The sequence below is a fragment of the Dendronephthya gigantea genome, unplaced genomic scaffold (genome assembly GCF_004324835.1).
Source record: "Dendronephthya gigantea isolate DGI-Jeju-01 unplaced genomic scaffold, DenGig_1.0 000005F, whole genome shotgun sequence".
Classification (NCBI taxonomy): Eukaryota; Metazoa; Cnidaria; class Anthozoa; order Malacalcyonacea; family Nephtheidae; genus Dendronephthya; species Dendronephthya gigantea.
In genome coordinates this window covers 1,579,330-1,597,161 of record NW_021163015.1, presented here as the reverse complement: position 1 = coordinate 1,597,161, position 17,832 = coordinate 1,579,330, and the positions used below count along the sequence as shown (strand labels likewise).

The 17,832-nt window shown below is 36.4% G+C and overlaps 4 protein-coding genes across 6 annotated transcripts; 1 reads left to right on the top strand and 3 right to left on the bottom strand.

Annotated features, from left to right (window-relative positions):
- Positions 1-580: 580 nt before the first annotated feature.
- LOC114516006 (sushi, von Willebrand factor type A, EGF and pentraxin domain-containing protein 1-like) lies at positions 581-2,902 on the top strand. Its single transcript, XM_028535350.1, has 2 exons — positions 581-1,195; positions 1,796-2,902. Exons 1-2 carry the CDS (start codon positions 899-901, stop codon positions 2,690-2,692), a joined length of 1,194 nt encoding a protein of 397 aa, XP_028391151.1. The 5' UTR covers positions 581-898; the 3' UTR covers positions 2,693-2,902.
- Positions 2,903-2,916: 14 nt separating this feature from the next.
- Positions 2,917-7,452, bottom strand: LOC114516007 (arsenite methyltransferase-like). The gene is made up of 9 exons (XM_028535351.1): positions 6,963-7,452; positions 6,048-6,198; positions 5,657-5,793; positions 5,414-5,483; positions 5,226-5,307; positions 4,955-5,086; positions 3,990-4,079; positions 3,843-3,898; positions 2,917-3,370 (listed from the first exon to the last, which is right to left on the bottom strand). Exons 1-9 carry the CDS (start codon positions 7,118-7,120, stop codon positions 3,173-3,175), a joined length of 1,074 nt encoding a protein of 357 aa, XP_028391152.1. The 5' UTR covers positions 7,121-7,452; the 3' UTR covers positions 2,917-3,172.
- An 86-nt stretch (positions 7,453-7,538) lies between these two features.
- LOC114516008 (arsenite methyltransferase-like) lies at positions 7,539-10,607 on the bottom strand. The gene is made up of 9 exons (XM_028535352.1): positions 10,440-10,607; positions 9,914-10,064; positions 9,617-9,753; positions 9,368-9,437; positions 9,185-9,266; positions 8,845-8,976; positions 8,545-8,631; positions 8,410-8,465; positions 7,539-7,958 (listed from the first exon to the last, which is right to left on the bottom strand). The coding sequence occupies exons 1-9, from the start codon at positions 10,592-10,594 to the stop codon at positions 7,764-7,766; spliced, it is 1,065 nt and encodes a 354-aa protein (XP_028391153.1). The 5' UTR covers positions 10,595-10,607; the 3' UTR covers positions 7,539-7,763.
- Positions 10,608-10,940: 333 nt separating this feature from the next.
- On the bottom strand, positions 10,941-14,546 carry LOC114516004 (rRNA N6-adenosine-methyltransferase ZCCHC4-like). 3 transcript variants are annotated; one of them, XM_028535347.1, is made up of 12 exons: positions 14,405-14,546; positions 13,696-14,078; positions 13,506-13,597; positions 13,277-13,349; positions 12,977-13,199; positions 12,790-12,896; positions 12,390-12,514; positions 12,159-12,234; positions 11,928-11,979; positions 11,410-11,467; positions 11,137-11,229; positions 10,941-11,024 (listed from the first exon to the last, which is right to left on the bottom strand). In XM_028535347.1, the coding sequence occupies exons 1-12, from the start codon at positions 14,484-14,486 to the stop codon at positions 10,961-10,963; spliced, it is 1,428 nt and encodes a 475-aa protein (XP_028391148.1). In that variant the 5' UTR covers positions 14,487-14,546; the 3' UTR covers positions 10,941-10,960. The 3 variants fall into 3 exon arrangements, with proteins under 3 accessions (XP_028391148.1, XP_028391149.1, XP_028391150.1); XM_028535348.1 differs by having other exon boundaries at positions 12,790-12,893; XM_028535349.1 differs by lacking the exon at positions 14,405-14,546 and having other exon boundaries at positions 13,506-13,583; positions 13,696-13,861.
- Positions 14,547-17,832: the final 3,286 nt, after the last annotated feature.

Genomic DNA, 17,832 nt, shown 5'->3' with positions numbered 1-17,832 from the left:
AAAAGATGATTAACCGAAGGTTAGTTCACACGCATGGTATATATAGTCGGAGACTTAGTATATATAAGGGCTGCTTTTCACTGTCGCGTATGTTTTGCACGTACGTACGCCAGCGTAGGAGTTTCTAAGTAAAACCTTCTAAGTTGTTATATGATTAATTTTGCTGCAGAAAAAAACACACCAAATCTTCAACAGAACCCAACCCTATGCATCTATTCAATCGTAACTTTTTAAAAGTATCATTTAAGTGATTTTAAGTGCACGCGTACGTGCAAAAAACGCAACAACAGGGGGAGCAGTCCTAACCAAACCATACGAGCCATGTTTTAAAAAGCAAAGTTTCTTCGATTTTATCACTTAAACGACGTTGAAAACATTGATTTAATAGAACCGTTTGGAGTATTTAGAACCTTCAAATTTTCCAAACAAGCTGGAAATGAGTCGAAGCTCTAACTTTTGTCGTGCAATGGGCTTTTTAACAGGGAATATATATAATCTCAAGGGCAATTCTTCCTACAAAACTGCTCACCTCAATTCAACAACTCCAGGCATACTCTGTCAGTGAAATATATACCTCCTATTTGATATAAACTGCCTGAAATTGACAAAAAACAAAATTCGACGAGAATCGACCGGTGTCCTTCGAACCGTATTTCAATCAAAATTTCTGCCGTGTGTAATATTTGCTGGCAAAGCTTAATATCATTGATGGACATTGTACGTTTCGAATTGCTGGATGGCTCTATATTTTTATGTATAGACTTATCTATATCGAGCTAGGAGAGAGTTAGGGTGATGCCTGTATTCCGTCATCAGAACAGCAATTATTGCCCTCCCTAATACTATTAATATTTTTTTCTTCCAAACATCACGCCTATATGACAGAACCCAAGTTCAGATGGCATTATTTGCGACTCTAGTCACGGAAAGCTGCCTACGAAGCAACTATCGGATCACGAGTGACAAAAACAAAGCATTGCAAGGCCACTGCGACATTTTCAATACAACCACAGCAAATATTGGAAAATGTCTTCAGTTGTGTCTTGGAAACTGTTCATGCAAATCATTCCAACTCTGCCACCTGTACGATGGAAAGACAGAATGTCAACTTTGTTCAAGTGATAAACACTCACATCCAGCCGCGATGACAGACAACGAAAATTGTTCGACTTACAATTTTGAAATCGAAGCTGGGGTAGGTAGACGAGCAGGCGACCCAAAATTCAACCCACGAACCACGGCTTTGATGAATTTGCTTCTGTTCAGAGTCATTTCTATCAAACTTTGAGTTTGAAATTCTTAATTTATGTCATGTTATGTAAGAACCAATGAAAGAATGATTGAAAAGCAAAACAGTCAAGTTTCGAGTCAGGATGAAAAATACTATACATCCATTCACTCGTGTTGAAAATGAAGCAAAATTAAAAAGACAATCCTATGTACTCCTTTCGGAGAAAATTTTTCATATAATTAAAGTTCGTCAGATGGCCGACAAGTCGAATTGTAGCGCATTACCAAATAGGTTTAAAACTGTAAAAAAAAATGTATAAAATTGTAGAGCATCTAGGTCGATTTTTCAAAACATGTGCACAAATTATTGAATTTGCTGAATTTTAAAAATAATTCTGCTGAATTTTAAAAATAATTCCATTAAATTACGATAGACATAGTCACCTGTTACATAAAAAAAAAAACAAGAAAAAAGTAAATTAAATATTCAGCTTGTCTTGAAAGCAAAATCGACCGTCAAAATATTGTCTGTAACATAAGCACTCTCAATTTTTTTCCTTTTCAGATCTCTGAAAATCATTGCGAAGCGGGGTGTACATCCCGCATCAACTGCTGTCTCATATCGACCCCATGTTACAACGGTGGCACCTGTGTTCCCCACAGTACCCTCCGATTCACCTGCAAATGTCCGTTGCACTACCGCGGAGACCGCTGCGAGATACTGGACTGCGCTCCGGGCTACGCCGGGGAAAACTGTGAACGAGAGATTAAATCGTGCAAAGATGTTGCAACGTCATCCGGTATTTTGCCTCTTTCAAGAATTTATACAATTCTAGATAGCTTTTTGAAGACTTTTGAAGTTTTCTGTGATTTCGAGAATGATTCCCAAAGCGTATTGTGGTCGTGGACACTAGTGCAATCCTACGCGTTTTATGAAAACGGAAAATTCCGGTGGGCATCATTTTTAAGAGAAGATCCGCCGATAATAAACGAAAAAAATTGGCATTTGTTTCGTCTTGGTAAAACGAGAATGGAGTCCTTGAGGAAAGAGTCAACAAAATGGCGCGTCACTTGTTGCTACGATACGACCGATGGCGTGGATTACCGGGATTACGTGCGGGCATCATTCTCCGAGGTCGACCCACTAGTTTTTGATGGTGAAGAATGTGTGAGGGTCGATCATATCAGCGTACGCGGGCAACAATGCAAGAATTGCACAGCGTACGCTTTTCAAAAGAACGCCATGTTTCATTTCCGAGCCTTCAATAGCCAATGTGAGTTTAAAACGACCGGATACAAGCAATGTTTGAACGAAAGAAAGTCGCATAAAACAATCGAGAGCAATTTCGGCTTTTACAGTTGTGCGAACGAAGAACACAGTTGTTCGGCTCATATGAATGCAACAACACAGACTTGGTTTGGAGCTGTGCATAACTCGAGCTTGACTATTCCCGGCAGTTAAGAATTGCTTTATTGTGTATAATGAAAGCTCTTGAGAAAAATATTGTGTTATATAACCAGGTTTAATATCTCGCGCGAATATTTGACCTAATCAGAGGGCAAAAGGGTTGTCGAAGTAGGAAGTCGTTTATGCAGTATTAAATCGATTATATCTATTGTTATTCTTCATGAAACTATAGTCAAAAACTTAGTGGCTTGGTTTATTTATAACAATTATAGCTCTAGCATAAATTTGAAAGTGGATATAGAGTATATTTCACTCCCACTAGGCTTCTACCAAGTATGTTATATTATTCGTATTATATATGTTATATCATATTAGCTCAGCTAAGTTCATAAGATGTTGAAAGCCTTTGCGAACTATTCGCAAAAATCTTCTTTCAAATATAGTTGACTATACACATGTTAAGTTGAGAATATAAATTACTAAAAATAAAAGGCTAAACATACGGAATGGTGTAACTCACGGTTGTGACGATTTCTAGCAACAAGCTTTCGCCTTTTTACAGCAGGGTGGCCTCTCTGCGCCTGCGCTCGCCAGCTTGAATGGGTCAGCGGAATTCGCAGAAGCACAAGGAGCCGTACATGTCGAGTCAGCATCATTAAACTCAAGATGTTTTGAGTACCTGGAGTTCTTGAGAACGCCGAATATGTCATAGCTTACTGCTTGGAAATTTGACTATAGAGGAAAATATAGATTCATTTTAATGTCTGCCTGTGTACAACCAAGGCCCTGTGACTATGATACAGCATTTAAATCACCTAACTTTTACATGCTGTAATGGCCTCGCAATTAGGAATGAGTGGGGATGAAAGTGGGCAGTAGGGGATGAAGGTGGGTAGTAGGGGTTGAAGAGGATTGTATGCAAGGCAGTTGACGCAAAGGTAGGACGAAAACGTTGGCAAACATGCTCACACTGATGATTTAGTTTGCTTGAATTATAAAGAGTGCTTCATGTAACTGCCGAGATTTTTTAATTCAAATCGAAATATTCAGTGCGTGCGCAAACGGCGTATATCGGCCTAGTATGATGTATCTCAGTTTTTTCTACAAAAACAGCACAACATGGCTTCTTGTCCCTATGATAGCGAGCACAAGGAAACATTCGCTCTCGACTCCACCCTCCCCCACAACATCACAGACTACTTACATCAAAAGAGTGTTCGTGGTCAAATTTAAACGTGTCTGAGCTTTCACTCATTGTACCTGTAATTTTAAAGATAAAATCAAAATAAATAAACGGTGACACAACCTTGGCTTGATTTCAAAAATCATACGCTGTACTGCCTGTACAAACCTTTGTACTTGACAGAACAGCTACTATTATTGTCGGGGGTTTTGTTGCTTTTGAACAGACGATACGTTGCCGAGACGAACTTAGAATCACCTGAAGATTGCAAACAAATATATCTCATTTTGGAGTTATTGAACAGTACAATGACAATGATGATTTTGTATGGGGTGAAAAGAGAAAATGTCTATGATTCTTCGTTTGAACATGAATATTTAAGCATATTCTATACAGGGTGTCCCAAAAAAAACGAAAACTATTGAAATCACTCATTGTTAAAATTTGAATGCCGTGCTAACGAATTTCAGTCCGTGGGGATTTAATGCAACTTATAAAATGCTAAATGCTTTGTGTTGCTAGAGAAAGGGGACATGTCGAAGGTCATGGTCCTTGAGATGCACATCTAAATAATTTATCCATATTTGTAAATTGTAAATATTGTTAATAAATATAATTTTTGCGAACAAGCAAATTTTACTGCATCCTATGCATACGTAAAAATGAGTATGGTATACATTTATACACCTGTGGGTCCCAACAGAGTGCTTAGGCATTCAAACTCTAACAATTGCATTGTTATGGGTGATTTCAATAGTTTTCGTTTTTTTTGGGACACCCTGTAGTAAAATTGATTGCTAGGTGAATTACCATAAATGATTAACAACGTGTCACGGTTGAGGCCATCAATAGTCAGGCCAAGGGCACAGACCGTCGCATTTCTTCCATTTTATAGTTCTTTTGTTTCCTTGCTTTGTCTTAAATATTTGTTTTTTTCAAGTGGCTAATAAAAGACAAAGCGGTTTTAGCTGAAATCAGTGCGACGATTAAACTGGTTGAAATGCGACGATTATTCTTACCCCTTTCTCCAGAGAATTTTTGAAAAATATATATATTTAAAATAGATAGAAATCTTTATTTAATGAGGGTAGACACGAAATAGCTAAAAATAACATATTTCGCAAAAGCAATACCTAAAACTTTTGAGAGTTCTTCATTACCAACAGCCAAATCACGACTTGTGACCAAATATGGCCCAGAAAAACCGATTTCTTTAGCCAAATCAACGAACGATTTCCAATACAAGGCACCAGCAAGACATTCACCTACGTACAATCAATTTACGCCGAGTGAAATCTTGTACAAAATCTGATAACTTGTCAACAAGCGGTATTTGAAATAGATTGAAGCTTATTTTAATTTGATTTTTCATCAGTAGTTTAGTGTCTCTGGTTTCTTACTAACCCCATAGTTCTTTGTGGTCTTTGATGTTTTGAGGAAGTTCACGATCAGCATAAATATCACTAAAATACAACTCTCCACCATCCTATATTAAAAAGGGGAATTTCAATATAAAGATGATGAATTGTCATAGTGGTCAATCCAGCTAGGATTTCGAACTGGTGCTGGTAAACTGAAACACTTCAGTTTACCTTTAACACTCTAAAGGCTTCTTTAAAAACTGATGGTTTATCAGGAGATAAATTGATAACACAATTGGAGCTGAAAAAGAAGCCAAAAGTTGTATTATTTGGCAACTAATAGTGTACATACATAGTATGGTAAGAACCAATTTTAACTTGAATTGTATATTTAAAGATTTTTCACGTCTTTAAAATTTAATAACTTTAATGAACTTTTTTGTGATCTTTCCTTCCAACCTTTGATCCACTTACATAATCAAGTCACAGCTTTTGTCCTCAACTCCAGCTGCTTTAAGATTCTCAATATATCCTAGTTTGAAGACCACATTTGGTTTGTCATATCCAAATTTCTCCATGTGGTAAGGAATGTGCTTTTTGGCAACCTTTAACTGCAAATACAATTTTTTGTAAGGTGTTGTTACATACATTCTGTGACTTCAAAGTTTGAATGTATGTGCCACAATGCAAGATAATTGAATTCAAGAGAATTGATACAAATGTTGCATCAGGACTGCCTTGTAATTATACCGAAATGAATATTAAATGAATATGAATGGAGAACAATATATAAACATGGAATATTCGGGTTCTTGAATACGTTTTTAACCTGGTAACACAGAGGATCATCATTATTTGCGGTTACCTGTTCTTCAGTCATATCAACACCAGTTACAAACCCATCTTTTCCAACAAGTTTACTCAAGATAAAGCAATCACGACCAGCACCGCTCCCAAAATCCAACACACTTATGCCTTGCACAGCTGTAGGGAAAACCAGACCACAACCGTAATACCTACACATAATAGAATGTTGATCCACAATCACATTAGCTGGTTACATGCCTATACACTCATAAAATAATAATCACATTAACAATGCCAATATTAAATGTGCCAACATGAGGAATGAAGCATTTACATGAGTTCTGGAGGTGGTAACCTGCCAACCCAGAGTTACACTAGTAATTAGTTCTGGAATAAATAGGCCAAACATTGTTATTGGTGGCTCTTTGATTCCTTTGTTTTAAACAAAGCTAGAAAACAACTGTTATGTTGATAATATTTGGTATATTTATTCGGAAATAAACCTACCCCTGTCATTTCCCATGCTTTTGTGATACCTTGTACCATAGACTGGAAGAAAGCTTGTAACAAGATACAGTGTGCTATAACTGGTAGTCTGGTACTATAAATATGGTACTATAACATAGGTGCTCCAATCCACACAGGGATTGATGTCTCTGTTTACAAACACATTTTACAAGCACCGTCTGAAAACAGGCACATTTCGCTTGTACTCAAGTATTAAAACAATTCCAATTCTTTTTGCTTTACCTTTTATATTTAACAGTCTAGAACAATATAACTAGAGAGAAGGAGTATATACATGTTCATGGAATGCATGCATTTGGCATTCATGCGCACATGTCCCAATTCCTCGTGGCATTTAAATGACATTGTAAGTTTGTAACATATTTCTTAATATTAGGGGCACATGTTAGACATGATGACCCAGGCATGCAGTAGTTTCGATCGCACGTAATATACATTCTCCTACCTTGACAAAACCTCATCATGACACAATTCTAACGCTTCTTTGACTTGCTTCGGCACTTTACCAGGCGCTTGAATACAAGCATTGGTCTTTACATCGTTGTTGGTTTGCAAAATTTTCCCATAATATTCCTTTACACTCTCTTTGATTGCGTCTGCCATCTTTTCCCGTTAAAGACTTAAGAGATCAGTCAATGCAAAGTGATTGTGCTGTTATATAGTAAATGCATTTCAATTGTACGCGTAATTAAAATATTTTATTACAAAATTATGGCCACGACGAATACACGTGTTGTGTTCGTGTTCGATCAGGAAATCTGGAATGTAACCTCGTGTCATTCACGTGGTGTTTAAAATTGTTCAGTAAAAGTAAAAGAAGGTGTAGAGATCTCGGGGGGAACCTTCACACCTCTTGCTTTTGCTAAAGTCTGTTCACACGATCCGATTTTGGCAGATCCAATTCGCTTTAGACGTATGGAACGTAGTCTGTTACTGATAAAGCAATACTGCATTGGGCCATTGGCTTTGGCCCGCTTTACTCTTTAGTTGAAGTTGATTTAGTTCCCATATACAATCTAAGTCAAAAGACTATGAAACATCCATTGGAAGCGAATAGTCGATCTACAAAATTTTCCGACAAAATTCAATCGTGTGAACAGACTTTAGGGGAGCATTTGGAATTACAAGGATATGGAATGTATGATTCAAGCCTAATTAGACTGTTTACATTATAACGATAAGTCCGTACGCTGATATTGATATAAGCATTCAATTGCTAATAATAAATTGACCCATGTTTTTCGTACTAACTACAAATTTTTGCCTTCTTGCAGCAAGATGGCGGTTCGTTGATTTCGTCCGCCAGTTCGAAGGGATCAACGGAATAACAAGGAAGCGGTCTGGTACAGGTCGGGTCGGCGTCTCTAAACTCAAGATGTTTAGAGTACCTGGAGTTCTTTAGAACACTGACCATATCACAGCTGACTGCTTGGAAATTTGACTAGAAGAAATTATCGTATAAACTCAATCAATATTGACTATTGTCTACCTTACTCCCTGGTCCTCAGACCTTTTTGAGGTTTTTTGAGGCCGGTTGTACGAAAACTGGCTAGCGTTATCTACGAAAAGTGTTTTTTCAATTGCTCCAAAACTGCTTGTTGTTCAGTATAACCTGGATTAAACCTTGGTATTCTTATATTGGGATTGTCTTTAATAACTATTAGCTCCATTAATGCCTCCAAATCTGCAATTTCTGCTTTTCAAGCTTTTCATGCTTTTCAAGCATGTTTAAAACGGTTGAAAAAATGATTATCCGATGGAATGACAGCGCTATCCAGGTTTCGTAGAACCAGCTCCTGCTGTTTAACGGTTTAGCCTATTAAACTTAAAGGCTTTTTTCCACTGCTGTATACGGACGAGTTAAGACCCGTAATGCTTCCATACGAACTTACATCAAAAGTGTGTTTATGATCAAACTTGAAGGTTGCCGGACTTTCACTCATTGTACCTGCAATTTGGGGAAGCGTAAATGCACGTAAATCCTCACTGAAACTAGCTTTGAAACTATACCTTACTGCCTTACAAACCTTTGTACTTAACATAGCAGCATTTGTCGTCTGATTTCTTGCTGGTTTTGAACAACCGATATGTTGCGGAGACAAACTTGAGATCGCCTGAAAAATTGAAAAAAATGGTGAACGCAAACAGCGACAGTGTCATTACCGGCAATTAGTTAGACCAAGTCAAAGACTCCGTGGTCAACCAAGCTACGTATGTAGGCAAAAACCTAGAACTTACTTGAACTGAAACAGCTTTTTTCTACTAACTCGTTGTAAAAAACTTGAGTAAAAGTAATGAATTATGAAAGCAATGTCAAAGAATGATACCTAAAAGTTTCGCGAGTTCTTGATTTTCACAAGCAAGGTATCGGCTGGTGACCAAATAAGGCCCAGAGAAACCAACTTCTTTCGCCATGTCGACAAATGCTTTCCAATACAACGCACCACCAAATCCCTCACCTACGCAGTGAAAGCCAGTATACATATTTAGACATTGTGTATGAGAAAGTGTAAATGTAATTTACCTTATTAGTTATTGTTAATAATTGAAATGGTAGAGTCTAGCTAAATAAGTGCGTAATAAATGAATAATAGCAAATGGGATAAAAAAAATCATTTATAAATTATTGTCACATTGAAATGGTCTTACAACACAATATTTCCTTACCCCAGAGCTCCTTGTGATCTTTAATGTTTTGTGGCTGTTCACGATTAGCATACATATCACAGAAATATAATTCCTGGCCTTCCTGACAACAATTTAGCAATTCAGTTTGTACTCATGTGAGCACTTCATTTTCTCCATGACACTTGATTGTGCCAGGTAATAGATTAATACTGAGAAATTTACCCTCAAAACTCTGAAAGCCTCTTTGAAAACAGATTTCTTGTCGGGACACAAATTGATAACACAATTTGAACTGAAATATCATTGTTAAGAAATAAACTATCATGAGAAATATAATTGTGATCCACCAAGTGTAAAGATAGGTGAAGTCTGGGCGCACTACAAATTACAGCTAATTAGGTGCCATATTTTTAATATGAAGGGCAATTTCCTACAACATCCTGCCTCTTTTTGAAACTCAAGGTAACTTACACAATCAAGTCGCAGCTACTGTCTTCTACACCAGCTTCTTTGAGCTTTTCAATGTAACCAAGCTTGAACTCCACATTCGGTTTGCTAAATCCAAACTTTTCCATGTGGTAGGAAATGAATTTACTGGCAACTTCAACCTGAACGAAATCCATGACTACTCAATATAAGCCCAATGTATCTCAGCATCAAGAGTTTTCTTCCAATAGGCAAGTTACTCAATTATTCTTGAACTGTGATGGTTAAAATCCAAATCCCCAAATCCATCATCATTGCAGCTTTATATATCTGGAAAATTACCTGTTCTTCAGTCATATCCACGCCTGTCACAAAGCCATCCTTTCCAACAAGTTTACTCAAGATAAAGCAATCTCGACCAGCACCAGAGCCAAAATCTAGCACATTTGCACCTTCAATTGCCATAGGAAATGCCAGACCACAGCCATAATATCTGCACATTAGACATAAACATTGGACTTGGCTGTTTATTCTGAATACTCATATTTTGTGCACATTAAATACTTAATTGCACAAATACTGAAATTACTTAATTGCTAATTACTATATACCACTTGCTAAATAGCATTTAGGTTTTTACGATACATAGCGTAGCCAGACGTAGGCTCTAGCACCTGCTTCTACATCATTAAAACAAACTGAATACGGGACGATTGATATGTGAAAAATGGCCATTGTTATTTGGAATTGGTCACTTTGAGAAACAATTTTGAACAGAAAAGATGTGAATAGGATGTGATTTGTCAGATGTGTAGACAGTGTAGTCCATTTCATATCTACCTAGATTTGAATTGAAATACAAAAATACCTTGCTACAACTTCATCATGACACAAAGCGAGAGCTTCTTTGACTTGTTTTGGCATCTCGTCTACTAGAACACAAGCACTGCTCTTCAGATCAGCGTTGGTCTTTAAAATTTTGCCATAATACTCCTTCACGTTGTCTTTAATTTCGTTAGCCATCGTCCCAATTCTTAACGTGACTTTTATTGCAATTTCAATTACAAATATTTACTCAGCTGTTATATGAATTCGTAAACCGGAGATCAGTCATCGTCGAATTTCCGAGGAACTCTGTCGCCACACCTGAAGAAATCCAGGAAGTCTAGAAATTCTAGGAAGTAGGAAACTGGCAAACTGTATTTGAGGCAAAAACAAGTACAGAATCTAGAATGTGGTGGAAAACAAATCCGATAGCTTTAATTTACTAGTTGAATGGTCAACCTGATGAAACCAGTTAGTTCGAGATAGTTTTATATTTTAGATTCTTATGGTGATATATAAACTACACTGCATTAGCATATAGAAAAAATGAATCGTTTAAAAGGATTATCGCTCCGAGAGTCGCCCACGTTTTTTTGACTTGCCAGATTGTGTTGATGTCTTCCTTTTCCTACAAGCGACATAATATAGTAATTTAATATACTATCATTTAATCGACTATATTCCATCGTTTTCAACAAAGAAATGAGAGAAAACAGTTCAAAAGATCAATACTCTATCACCTTTTCCTTCCACTTGAATTAACCCCCTTTCTTTGAGGACATTCTTTCCGTTTGTGGTCTAAACTGCCACAGATGTGACAACCTCTCAAAGGCCTAAAAACAACATCGTGCAAAGCAACTAATCTTTATTGTGATACGACAACTGACAGATATATTTACGTGTACAGAATGAATTCCGTTTGTAAACCAGCATATTAAAAATCACGTTTGCATAAATTCCATGTGGGGTCACGTGAGCAATTAACAATCGAAAATTCTAAAAAGCACTCTTACCGCTGACAAACATGCTCGGGAAGTTCACAGCGATCACATGACTGGCAATGAATCCGACCTGATAAAGTACAAATGCAATAGACATCACTCATTATGATGTTCCATGCAATGATTCTACTACCAAGACCATGATGCTTTGCCAGAATCATAGCTAAATGCAGATAATACTTGCAAAGCATTCTGGTCTTGGAACACAGATCATCAATCATTATCTTAAAACGTCATAACGCCCAAGAAGTATAGAAACACTTTTAGAGCTGAGATGTGGATTGTTGCTGATATAATAGAAAAAGAATCGTGCTAAACTGCTTCATTAGAAAAGAGAAAAGACTTGTACTTCTATAGGATATACCATAAAAATAATAGACATGTTTCTATGAGATATACATATAGAAAAACCATTGAAAATGTGAAAATGAAAACCTAAATTCCCAACAATAAAATGAAAAACATTTTGGTCCAAACCGTCAAAACATGACTACAGGCTAAAACCATCAGATTTGCAGGGAATTCTGTACCTTTTTTAACGCATTTACCACACTGGCTGCAATGTATCCAAACGCGACCATCCTGCAACAGAGAATACCTTTTGTCAAGTTGGCAAAATGAGAATAAGCCCGTCGAAAAACATGTCATGTATATGTGTTTTATAGTATCGACGCTGTGTCTGTTAGACTATTTTTATGGTAATCTACATGTATCGACCATTTGATTTTGAGGTGTCTGTGGTGATTTGCAGTAAACAATACCTTGGAAGTACAATCATTGCATAACTGACAGTGCACATTATTGTCATCCACGTAACGTTCACACTTTTCACAATACCTACAATAGACCAAATTAAAACAGATATATAACGAAACCTTACTGGCAAAGAGTGGAAACACATATATATCATCCTAAGACTTTTAACACTTTACCGCTATTTTCCACGACAAACTCTTTAAAAATAGTGTATTTCAAAGAATTCGAAACTCTACCTGTATCCTTTCTCTGGAGGCAAAACTATATTTCGTAATGGGACGTTGGTGAAAATTCGGACAGGTGATGTTTTGGAACTGGTACCATGGTGTTTCTTGTACAAGGGATGATTGTCATAGTCAACCTATTATGAATAAATTTGCATTTATGAAATATGAAGCCATACCATTACAATTTACCATATCATACCATACCATACAATACCATATTACAATACTATATCATACCATACCATGTCATACTATACAATACCATATACCATACCATACCGTACTGTACCATACCATACCATACCATACCATACCATACCATACCATACCACATCTTACCATGTCATACAGCAGCATATCGTGCAACTTGAACCTTACTATTATCATACTACATCATTTCCCTCCTTACCTTAAACTCGCACATCTTAAACGATGGCAATTCTTGGATAATATGCTTTTCCATGAAATATGGAAAAATCCAAATAGTTGGTATTTTATACGGCTCCACAGAACCTGCTATGGCACAAAAAGAAATGACATGGAATGCATTTTTAAACACATTAATTTACATTACTATTCCTGTTAATTCTAAATACCTTTATCCTGTTTGCTATGACCAGCCAGTTTCCATAATTTCTTGACACTGGCTGCCAAAACTTCAACCAGCCCACCAAATGGTGGGTCAAGGATGATCAATGTTGATTTTGGTTCAGAATTTTGAAAGAAATTTTGCAGAAGTGACTTTCCTGAATCTCCCTCGAAAAAATGATGGTTGAACATGTTATAGTGGATAAATTGACCTTTTTCATTGAATTGCGCCTAAAATTATCCAAAAATAAAAGTTACTGTAATCAAGACTGGTACCACAGTAAATTGGCATCATGTACAAAACATACATATCTGTGATCTAAATCCATTAGTAAGCTATTGATTTTGCCATCTTTTTGTGCTTGAATTGCTTCATGTATTCTACAATATATAAGAATAATACTTCTTACAATCATATATAAAGTTTTTTCCAATATCTTAGAGCCTGCTTTTTAAATATAGTAAACTTGCAAATCAATTTATTTCTTCCATGTTGGAATGAAAAAGTGATCTATTAATTTCACTACAAGTTTTTACCGGGGAGTGCCAACGCATAAAATCTTTGTGTATCCTAGTTTGCCAAATGTTTCCAGAAGAAAGTTAACAGAAGAACTACTAAAAAGATATTGCTAAAATGAACAAAAGCGAATATCTTTCATTAGATTGTGGTAATTATTAAAACATAGTGAGGAAAAAGATGAAGGTTAAATAAGGTAAAAACCCATACTGCAAATGACTTCTTTTTGTCCAAAGGTTTGAAAAGATAACTTGGATTTGAAAGAGTTCTATCTGCCATTCCATTTTTCATTTCATGATCTTTATGCTTGTTTATCTCTTTCGGGAGAACTAATTGTTCACAAGTGTGGCAGTATGTCCGTTCAGCTTCACTTAAACATCTGATGCACTTGAGTCGTTTCCAACATTCAGCTTGACTGATTGCTGGTTTTGATGCCTCAATGATCTGTTTGTGTGCTTTCTGGGAGGCCAATGAAGGTGACTCATCTTCCCATTGAAAAAAGTTGCATTCCTTGCGATCCCGGCAAGCAGAGCACGAGAAGAATCTCCGAGGGGGTTTTCCTTCAAAATATCTTTCAAACAACAACATAGGCCCTAAAATTGTGAGAAACAACATTAATGCCTAATGTTTCATTATTTCACACAATAAGTATAAATCTGTCCTGAGTTTTAACGTGTCTTTTATTCACTGCATTATTTTGCTCTTATCAGAAATTGAAATTCTAGCACCGAGCACCTCTCCTCCAATCAATGCCTGGCTATATGTGCAATATTTGAACAGTAATACGTTAATAGCAATAGCTAAATAAGCTCTACTACAAATGACACAGTTGACGTATAGTTGAAGTATACTAACTTCAAATAAATCTCTCACAGTCTCACTCGGCAGAATATTTATTTCTCCATCTAATATATCTTACCGTGTGGACAGGAGGGTATATTCTTATTATTTTCTTCGGGTATAAACACCTCAACTCCCAATCTTTGATGAGAAGGATGCATGATTTATGAAAACAACTTGGTTTATACAGTATAAACACTAATAGTCTATACACACGTGGAACAATTTATCTGCAAATAAATTAATAAAAACAAACTTTAGATTCCATACATCAAAAGTGTACGCTCGGAATCGGTCGCCGTTACACAACATTTGCATTAAGCTCTCTGATTGGTTTAAACAGGAGGAAGTTCATTGGTCAAACTTTAACAATTTCTACAAAACTTGGTGTTGGAAAATTATTGCACACGGTGCAGAGCCACTTAGAATACTCTCAAATACCTTACATGAAGTTTTACTAAGTATATTAGAATAATACCCGGGGAATTACAGAACATAAGAAACATAACTATTGTTTTTCATTCGTACCCTGCTTTCATACACGCACAACGGTATATACTTTATTTTCTAAAACTAGCCATCAACCAAATTCGTTATGATTTATACAGATATGATTTCAGCGACTTCAAAACTTCGAAAAATTATTTGATTTGATATGACTTATCAGATCAGACCGGATGAATTTTGTATAGCTTTGCGAAATTGTGTTCAGCGGAGCCTTCCTTTTGTTTTTCCCCTCACTGTTTTATAGACAAAACACTATTCGGCTATCATTTGACACTGGGAAAATTACAAATTGCCCTTACGTAAATTTAGATTAAAAAATGAATATTGCTTTTCCCCGCCTAGTTCAGTATTTTGAACCACATTTTTTTTAGAAACAACAAGATCGCCATAAAGCTAGCTGCATGTATCATAATATTACAATACTACAGAATGTTTGTGGGTGAATTTGACCATTATATTAATTTGATATTCAGTTAAGTTCAAACGGTTATTTTTTCCACAAAAATAAACAAAAATAAATTAATTTGTGTCAAAAATAACCTGCGCTTAAAAGCCCTCCATTAACTTCAAAAACAACTAATTAAGCGCGGTTGTGTTTTCATCTGTGTAATGTTTCAACGCAAAGTGCAACAACATGATAGTGTTTTAATTTGAGTCATTTTTCGCACGGATCTTCGCTTTCCTGTCACCCTCCTACATCGTTTAAATATTTACAAAACGATTCATAATTAGCTAATACCAAAAATTAGCTACAGTAATGTAATAATATTTCCCCCATAAACTGCAATTTACCAGATGAAACCAGATTCGTTCACTACAATTAATTTATTGCATGCACCACGTGTTGTATATAAGCCGGCACAAATATGCCGAAGGCTAGTGCAGTCAGCTGAACACTACTGAAAAAATGGAGTTGCCTCGTTTATGCCAAGAATATACTAAAATGAAACTTTAAGTTGAAACTGTATTACAGAATTAAAGTAATTCCGAAAAATGTTAGCATAGTTAATACAATTTTACTCTGCATATTTCGAATCAAGATCGATTCATCTTCAGCCAAATTGTTTACAAGATTTTGCGTAACTTAACTATAAAGCGATACGCCTTGCGCAATCAATACGCGCTTTATATAGTTAATTTACGCAAAGTCTTGTAAACAATTCTCCTGAGATGAATCGATCTTGATTCGAAATATACAGAATAAAATTGTATACGTGTTTTGAAACAAGGTAACCCCGGTTGATGCCGAGATTGATAGGCTTGTGTAACAGAACTCTGAACAAAGTTTAATTGTGATTTACACGCTGCCTATGTCGGACAGTTTAAAGAGCAGTTGTAATCCATTTAAGATGGCCTGACCACAAATCAGTTTCGAATTATGTAAGTTCATGGTCGCGTTCATGGTCGCTGAACTTTATAACAGTTGGAGAGATTTACTATGAACTCGATGAAAGTTAAACTAAGCCATGTTTGGCAAAGACGAAACCACAGCTAATTTAAACAGGAACTTACCCAATTATGTAATTTAGGTGAAATAATTGCGGCAACTCTTAGAATCGAAATTGGAAGCACTAGTGCCTGATTAGTGAGGCTTTACATATAAAGTGAAAACAATTTGCTTAGTGAATTAAAACGAGTTTTTCGTAGTCAGTTTCTGCTGTGTCAGATTGATGGGAATTTGGAAAGATCTCTACGGAGTACGGCCCTGCATGCGCATCTCCAACACTCCTGATAGGTCAAAGTGTGTCAATATTCTTTCCTTGAATCTTCACAGCCTGGAAGGTTTTGATAATTCGATGTTATTATGAACTGAAGCGTTCAACAAAATATGCCAGTCATTCGCTATAGCATGTAACGCAATCCGTGCCATTTGACTTCGGGCTATGCAGAATTCACGATTTCTAATCATTAGCGCATTTACCGGTTGCGCACAATATGCCAGTGTTTTGCGCCATGCGTCACGTTTCAATGTATACCGCGAATGCGCGCACTTCGGGCGTTGCCTGTTTATTGTGACAGCCCGCTTGGGGGGTCGATAAAATCCAACCTCGACGATTTCTTTGCAAAAGATAAAAAATTAATTAAGACAATATATTGCGGGTTTGTTGAAGCGTTTCAACGCCGCGCTATGCAGATAGCTGTCAACTGAAAAATTTCGACATCAATTTATGATGATGATAAAATCGGCTAATCATTGCCTGTTATGAAATCTTTGGGTTGATTCCACAAAGCTTTTTCGTGCAGGAAATGACTGCGTAAACTAAAATAATGTGTATATTTGATGATTCTCACATTCTCGCACTCGTCTTGTATCTGAAGACGCGAATCTCTGAATAGAAGAATTCAGAGATGTAAAATTTGATTTACATAATGCAATACAATATGGCTACCATTAGGGCTAACCTTTTCTCACCGAATATTTTTACAGTCATACAGATGCCCAGTGCAGCCTTAGTGATATCCGAGTGCATGTATTTGCAGAAAATCAATGTTTTTTCTACCGATTCACTTATCCTCTGTTATATCAATATATTATGTCCCACCGAAGTAAAGTGAATTTCACCAATGTTCCCGTATATAAGAACTGACATAACTCGTCAGTATAGCTTTGTTTAACTTTGCTTTAGGTCGTTGTATTGATGCAAAGTCAAATTCAAATAGAAAAGACTATTAATTTGTTTGCTCTAACAACTGATAATCGACCCATCATATGTCATCCGCACCACTCTGATGCACGTCAAACGAAAGTCTTTTCTGCATTTTTTTCGAGAAACGATTAAAATGCGTTAAAAGTCATCTCAATCTGATAATTATCTGAATATGGTTGGCTTAAAAACTATAGAAAAAAGCGACAGGGAAAACAAGCGAAAACGGGCCTTGCATACGAGTTTGATCAAAAATTGTCACCAAATGGTACGAAGATTTATATCATTGTTTGTCTTTATACAAATATTTTCTATAGACTATAGCCATGTAAAAGCCTTTCATCCATGCGCATTT